General features: G+C 56.3%; 3 protein-coding genes across 3 annotated transcripts in view; 2 read left to right on the forward strand and 1 right to left on the reverse strand.

The window, feature by feature from the left end:
- The window catches only part of LOC126570217 (mitochondrial protein C2orf69 homolog), an 8,059-nt gene extending 7,934 nt beyond the window's left edge, over positions 1-125 (forward strand). The window contains exon 5 of the mRNA XM_050227804.1: positions 1-125. This exon is cut by the window's left edge and continues 2,885 nt beyond it. The gene's annotated coding sequence lies outside the window, so the exon portion shown is untranslated.
- Positions 126-358: 233 nt separating this feature from the next.
- LOC126570207 (sterol regulatory element-binding protein 2) lies at positions 359-6,622 on the forward strand. The gene is made up of 5 exons (XM_050227794.1): positions 359-1,156; positions 1,227-4,455; positions 4,549-4,660; positions 5,000-5,179; positions 5,271-6,622. Exons 1-5 carry the CDS (start codon positions 1,030-1,032, stop codon positions 5,619-5,621), a joined length of 3,999 nt encoding a protein of 1,332 aa, XP_050083751.1. The 5' UTR covers positions 359-1,029; the 3' UTR covers positions 5,622-6,622.
- A 113-nt stretch (positions 6,623-6,735) lies between these two features.
- LOC126574486 (transcription factor 15-like) lies at positions 6,736-7,261 on the reverse strand. The gene is made up of 2 exons (XM_050234755.1): positions 7,137-7,261; positions 6,736-7,054 (listed from the first exon to the last, which is right to left on the reverse strand). Exons 1-2 carry the CDS (start codon positions 7,259-7,261, stop codon positions 6,736-6,738), a joined length of 444 nt encoding a protein of 147 aa, XP_050090712.1.
- Between the last annotated feature and the right edge of the window lie 239 nt (positions 7,262-7,500).

Below are 7,500 nucleotides of genomic sequence, written 5' to 3' on the forward strand. Positions count from 1 at the left end.
ATACTTTTTGTGGCAATTTTACAAATAAGTGTTTTCATATTTCACCTTCAACAGGTTTTTTTAACATAAATTCAAACCGATTTACACGAGTCTATTCAATTTCACTATAATAAGTGTACGGAGCACAATGGGGAATCCTTAGCACAGTGTTTAATTTAAGCAAATGAATTAGGCAACATTAAAAAGCAGCAGTTTGTTTAAACTGAACTTCTAGTCTTTTTTGGTAAAAGATGTTGGGGAGGGGGGGGGGGAGGGGTTAGTAGCATCGAACTAGCAGTTATAAACGTACGACTCAGCATATTCGGCGAATGTAGCCCCGCAGTAAACATACATGGCACTGACAATTGCGTACCAGCGCCGTAACCTGGGACACCGATCAACCGACCTGCCGCGCACAACGCTGCTACACTTTCGCTATCAAATTGCATCATTCAAAAACTTCGCCGAGGGAGCAGCCCAAGAACGAGCATCATCAGGAAGAAGGATATAACAAAGCACGCAGTTGCTAAGCGCAAGTATTTCCCTCTGTTTCGTCAGCACGCACGCCCGCACGGGCAGTGGCCGTGTTTTGCTGTGACGTCATCAGCATAATTGTGAAGAGTTCGGAAAAGGCCGGGGAAAGGTGGTAGGAGGGAGGTCTCACAATCGTACGATGCGGAAAGCTCGTCGCTGATTGGTCGAGGGCGAGTGATCTGATGATGTTTTCATTGGCCGAGGTCCACGCGCCAGCGAGCATGATGTTGTCGTCGTCGTAGTTTCGTAGGAGTGTGGTTGCGCGAGATGATGTGGTGTGTAGAACGTATGTTTGACCTTCGTCTGAACGAGCGAGCTGCAAGTGTACAGAAGTTGTTTTGAAACATTGACTAGAAAAGATACATTTTCGCCAAAGAAGCCCGGGGAAAAGCTGTCGCGGTTTGTGTGAGGATTGCCTGGCGTGACATAAAAGGGAACGCGGAGTCCCTGCTGGTTCCACGCGCGGCGCGGCGCGGCTGGTACCGTCAACAGCGATAGCGACCAACGACCAGCACCATGGATCAGGACCGAACGTGGAGTGATCCGTTCCAGTCGCCGGGGATGTTCTATCCCAACTCGGTGTACAAAGAGGACGAGCTGGACATGAACGACATCAGTGATATCGGCGACATCACGGATATGTGTAAGTTTAGCTGCCGGTGTACCTCTTGAATGCTTACTAATCGTTTTTAACTTTTTGCGTGAAATCATAGATCAACTGAACGAGGAGAAGCTACTGAACATGATGGGCGAGGACTTTCTGAGCAACTACAGCTGGGACGAACCGATGGGCGATACAACGGCGAATCCCCCCGCCAACAGCAACAACAGCAGCAGCACTAGTGGCAGCAGCAGCAGCACTGCTGCTGCTGCTGCTGCTGCTGCTGCTGCTGCTGCTGCACCGGCTCCCTCCGATTCCATAAAGGAGGAAGAGTTCGGGAAGGTAGAAGTGACGACCACCATTCCGGGCGGTGCATTCCAACCTGCTGCACCGAACAGTGAACTCACCTTTCTGTCCCTGACCCCCGAACCGGTGCTGGTTAAAAACGAACCGGTTCCGCGGGAGGAAACGCTGACCAACCTGAAGGCCCATCGTGTACCAATGCTGCAACAACATGCAAGGCAGCTCCAGCAGCAGCAACCGATTCTGCCTGCCGCCACCGCCGCCACCACCACCACTACCAGCCCCACTACTACCCTGCAGCCAATTGCGCCACATTTGTTGGAAACGCAGCAGCAACAGCAACAGGTTCAGGTGCAGTCCGCATTGACGAACCACCATGTGGCCACTGGTACACCGGTCATTTTGACACAAAACCGACCGACCATCGCACCGGCACCGCCAGCCGCCGCCGGTACGGCAGGCAATGCACCGCAAACGATCCTAGTGCACAGTGCCCGGCCGGCAACCATCGGGCACCATCATCCGTACGCGAAAAAGATTGCCCCGGCGACCGCTCAGACACTGCTGACGACGAATGGTATGGCGAACGTGCGCGTACAGAACCTGCTCGCCACGGGCAACGGTCAACCGCTCGGTGTGGCGGCGGGCTGTGGCATGCAGCAGCTGTTTGCACTGCAAACGGGCGACAAACCGCCAGTGTTCCTGCAGACCAACACACCCCTCATCTACACGAACGCGCACACGCTGACGGCGGCTGCCACGACGACAGCCGTTGCTACGGCCAGCGGTGACACGGTGACGGTAAACCCGGCAAACCCGGCGAACCTGCACACGCTGGTGAACACGTTGAGTGGGCCTATTTTAACGGCCGGCATTCCGGTCATGCTGGATGCCCCACCACAGCCCCAGACGGCGCCTGTCCTGCCAGCAGCCACGGGCGATGGCCGTGTGCCCAAGATGCAGCTAAACCGGCTGCAACCGGCCGTCCCGAAGGTGAAGGAAGTGAAGCGGTCGGCACACAACGCGATCGAGCGCCGGTACCGCACCTCCATCAACAGCTGCATAGTCGAGCTGAAGAACATGGTGGTCGGCGTGGACGCGAAACTCAACAAGTCGGCGATCCTGCGCAAAGCGATCGATCACATTCGCCACCTGCAGAAGCAGAACCATGCGCTCAAGCAGGAAAACATGGCATTCAAACTGCGCCTGTCATCGGATCAAAAGCAATCGCTCAAGGATCTGCTGGTTGCGGCGAACGGTAGCGGTGGAGATCTGCTGACCGGCCCGATCACACCGCCCCGCAGCGACGAATCGAACCCGTCGTCGTCGCCGGCCCACTCGGACTCCAACTCGATGCCACCGTCACCGTACGGTGGTAGCGGGACGCACTCGTCCGGTTCGCCGATCAGCGACGAGCTACTGGACGACGAACTGCTACAGCTGTCCGGTGGGTTACCGATGGGCATGTCACCGCACGCCCGGCTCACCCTCTGCATGGTTATGCTGACTGTGTTCGTGGTGAACCCGTTTGCCAGCCTGCTCTCGCTGACCGCACCGCTGCCGGGCGACACCGAGGGCGGTCCGACCGGGCGTCGGATACTGGCGTTCGAGGAATCGTTCTCCTGGTCACGGTTCTCCTCCTCGTTGCTGTTACTGCTGGTCAACTTTCTCTTTCTCGCCGGCTGCCTAGTGCGGATGCTGGTGTACGGCGATCCAATCCTGTGGCCGCGCACGACCGCATCCAACGACTACTGGCAGCACAAGCGCCAGTCCGACCTCGAGTTCAAGCGGGGCAATGCGACCGAAGCGTACCGCGAGGCAAAGCGGTGCCTGCACGCGTTCGGTCTCTCGCTACCGTCGACCCGTCTCGAGTGCCTGTCAGCTACCGGGTGGCAGTTTGTGCGGATGTTTTTCCACCGGCTGTACATTGGCCGCTGGTTATCGCGCCGCACCGGTGGTCTGTTTAAGCCGGAAGCCCAGCGACGCCACGCACTGCACTCGGCCCGCGAACTAGCGCTCCTGTACCATCGGTTGAACCAGCTGCATCTTGTCACCGATCAGCCGGACGCGAATGGGCTCATGATGAGCCTGTGCGCGGTCAACATGGCGGAAGCGTCCGCGTCGGTCCTCTCCATCGACGACACGATCGAGATCTATTTGCTGGCAGCGTTGCGCGTCAAGCGGAGCTACCCGCGGCTGCTGCACTACTTCTGCCGGTACTACCTGGCCAAGGCGCGGCAGCTGGCCAGCGATCAGGCGGGTAGTGCGCGGTTCGGTTGGCTGTTCACCGCCTACGGTTTCCAGTTCGTGACGGAGCATCAGTTCCGGTACGAGGAGCGAGCCGAGCAGCACGAATCGAGTGCCGCACCCTTCACCCGGCTCTGCAACCGGGCCGATCCGATCGAGTACGTGATGCGCTCGTACCGGTTGCACTTGTTGCAGCGGGCGCTGCAGGGGCTCGTCGGTTCCGATCCGGCCGGTGTGCGCACACAATCGAGTGCCCGCGGTGCCGGTCTCGAGCTCGTTAAGGATCGGAGCAAGGAGCACGGTGGCAAGTTGGTCGATCCAGATGGGGATGGTGGGGTAACGGGGGCGGGTACCGGTGCCGGTGGAGCAGCTGATGACGACAAAGCGGCCTCGCCGGCAAGCGTTGCCGCCGACTCCACCGCCGCATCTACCTCGTCCGCATCGTTGTCATCGGCTTCGTCTTCGTCGTCGTCGTCGTCGTCGGAGGCTAGCAGCCTGAACAGTGAGATCCTGCACCTGACGGCCCTGCTCAAGGATACGCTCGTGCGTGCCGAGAAGCCGATCGCCTTCTCGGCCTGTCACGTCCACGGAACAGATTGCCTCGATCAGCTGGCCCACTGGTGGTCGAATCTGCTGAGTGTGGCCGCCTACTGGCTGCTCGGTGAGGAGGGCGATGAGCTTGTCGAATCGCTGTACGCCCAGGTCGAGAGCTTTCCGCTGGAGCTGCAGAACTGTAAGGATCCGCTTCCGCGTGCCCTGCTCGTTGCATTCCATGCTAAACGTGGCCTGATGTAAGTCATTTTTCACGAGCGTTGTGTTGGGTGGAGGGCGAAAAAAAAAAAGAGGGAGTCCTAATCTGGTCCTATGTTTCTCCCCCTCAACAGTACGAAGGCGGACGAGTGTTGGTCCATCCTGGAGGACTGCAACGAGAGCAGCCGCTACCTGGAGGATAGCCTGACCGGCAATCTTTGCAAAACGCCCAGCCGTCTTAAGCTTGTAAGTTTAATTTTTTTGTTGTTGCTAAAGTGATGGGTCCAAAGAGGCTGGCAGCAATCATGCTGCAGCCGCATGTGAGGTGAAACGCGTTTGGTTGTTGGTGGGTGGCTATCTGTAGAAGGGGTCCCATCTGCGGGTGCATTGTAGTTGCATTGCACCTTCCGTGTTGGCAACCGGTGCAGTACTTCTGCAATGCAAGCCCGGAGGTGCGAAGGAGGGAGAGAAGGACACTAGCAGCACATTACACTACCACCCACCCACCCACCCACGGAATCACTCGGAACCGCTCGAAGCCCGTTCGCTAACCGCTATCTTCCTTATCCACACACACATACACAGCTTGCACAGCTGCTGGCATGCGATTGGTTGCTCGAGTGCCGGACAACGCTGTGGGAGCTGGAGACGGATATGCGCTACACGTCGCTACAGGACCAGCCACCCCGCACCATGCCCGGTCCGGTGCTAGCCGCCTTCCAGACCGACCTAAACCTGCTCCGGCTGGTGACGAGCAAGTTTCCGGTAAGTACCACCACGCACACACGGAATCAACGGAATGCCGTTTTTACTCCCACACGCGTGGATTGAGCTACAGCGTTCTTTCCCGCTCCAGTTGGCCCAGTCGCGCGTGTACCTGTACGAGGCGATCTGCCGGTTGATGGCCGGTGCGGCGCCCGGTCCCACCCAGCAGCTGCTGGATCGGAGCCTGCGCCAGCGCAACTGCCGCTCGTCGATGATCTGCGGCAAGGATCGGTCCGGGCAGCTCGAAGGTGGCCGAGAGCGGGCCGCCGCCCTGTACGTCGCCTGTAAGCACCTGCCCGCCCCCTGCCTGTCGTCGCCCGGTGAGCGGGCCGGCATGCTCGAGGAGGCGGCCAAAACGCTCGAGCGTATCGGCGACAAGAAGCGGCTGCAGCAGTGCTACAAACTGATGAAGTCGCTCAGCAATGGCAGCGTGACGAATTAAAGGGCCGACTGCCCCTCGGTAGCTGTCGGTAGATTTTCACCTTATCGGTTTAACATATTTATGTTCCGCTTGCTCAAAGGGGAGCGCATTGTGCGGTTTGGGGAGTACGTTCGGAGGAACACATTATGTTTTATATTAGGTGTGTGCAACTAAGTAACGCACGTTTGGTTTTTGTGGGGGTTTTTTTTTTTGAGCAAAGGAATTTCTTTTTACAATTTGTTTTCTTTCAAAAGCATCATGTATCGCCTGGTAACTCAACATTAAGAAAAGGGGAAACAAATAAACAAATCACCATTGTGTGGATAGTTTTTATTTACCGTAAGCCCTAGTTAGATTGGATTACATTTGTTCGAATCCAGCTCGACACTCCGCTAGCGGAGCTAAACAGTTAAACGGCGGTTACTTAGTTGCAAAACCCAATAGGCCCCTTTCGGTTTAGCGCAGTTTGATCAGTAGTTATCAGTAGCGTTGTGGAAAGCGGTTTTTCTTTTGTTTAGGAAACACGCATGTTTTATGTTTAATACTCGTTTGTTTAGCAAACGCGCTTTGTATATTTGGTTGCTTAGTTGATTACATTAGTAATACCATTCGTGTATCGTGGCGTCAGCATTAGCGGTCCTAATTTCATGTGCTGCAAGCTATGCAACGATTATGCTGCTAATTGGCTAGCTTGCCATGAAAATGTTTAGAATTACCAAACACAACGATCAAATCGGCCGAGAGCGAGACCGTTTCGTTTACGTAAATTGCCTGTGTCTGACTATTTGCTAGCTGGATATGGTTTTTCCTGTGAGGTTCCTGTTGCTGCAAGCTGCATCCAACTATGGACGATTGTGTGTTATTCTATCCAACTTGCACTTCCTTTCTCAAACTCGACCACAACCCTTTAGCAATTAACCACTCGCCTCTATGTAAAACTCACACATATAGACACACTCACTTATGAAAGTAAACTGAAAATCGTAAAAAATTAAGGAAATAAAAATGACGTTACGCGGTAATACCTTTTTGTCGGTCATTCAGTAGAGAACAATCAAACTAATGGCTACCCCTCTATACATACCGCTCAGGGCAGGTTAGTAACAAAACGGCCAATGTAGAGCCGCCCCTTCTTCTAGCACTTCTCGAACGAAACACAGAAGGTACAGATCGGTTTGCGGTACGACCCGGTACCGTGTGAGGAACGAGCGATCTCGCTTCCCTCCGCCGGATCATCGTACCCTTCCTCGTCCATCGCTCGTGCCGCTTCCGGTGGCTGCTGCTGGAGCGCGTGTGCCTCGACGCACGGTCGCTGGTTCGTGCCGGTCACGAGCACCGCTAGCAGGTGCGAGATGTAGCTTTTGGCCAGCCGCAGCGTCTCGATCTTGGACAGCTTCCGGTTGATCGGTTCCGTCGGTATCAGTTGCCGCAGACTGTTGAAGGCCGAGTTGACACTGTCGGACCAAGGACACCAAGGTGTTAGGTGGTTGGAATGTCAGAGAGCCGAGAGGGTGCGTGGGGCGTCCCTTTTGTTACCTGTGCGTTCGGAAGCGCTCCCGTGCGTTCGCCTGGCGCCGCTGATCGGCCGGATCCGAGCCAGTGCTCTCGTCGCTGGTCCGCCGGTGCCCCGTCGGTGCTGGTGCTGGTGCTGCGCTCTCCATCCTCGCTCGCCAGTCATCCGTGCACGATCCGTGCTCGATCCGTGCTTGGCAAACACTGCCAGCGTGGTAGCTCCGGGGGTATGGCTCGAACCTCGGCTGCATCCGTTCCGCGGCAGCACCAGCCAGCCAGCCAGCCAGCCAGCGGACGGGTCCGGTAAACGCATTAAGTCGTTAAGAGGCCATGATGTTGTGCAGCGGGGGCGGGGGAAGCATGCAAAATGGAAGAACGGCCCCGGTCC

Source organism: Anopheles aquasalis, chromosome X (assembly GCF_943734665.1).
Source record: "Anopheles aquasalis chromosome X, idAnoAquaMG_Q_19, whole genome shotgun sequence".
Lineage (NCBI taxonomy): Eukaryota > Metazoa > Arthropoda > Insecta > Diptera > Culicidae > Anopheles > Anopheles aquasalis.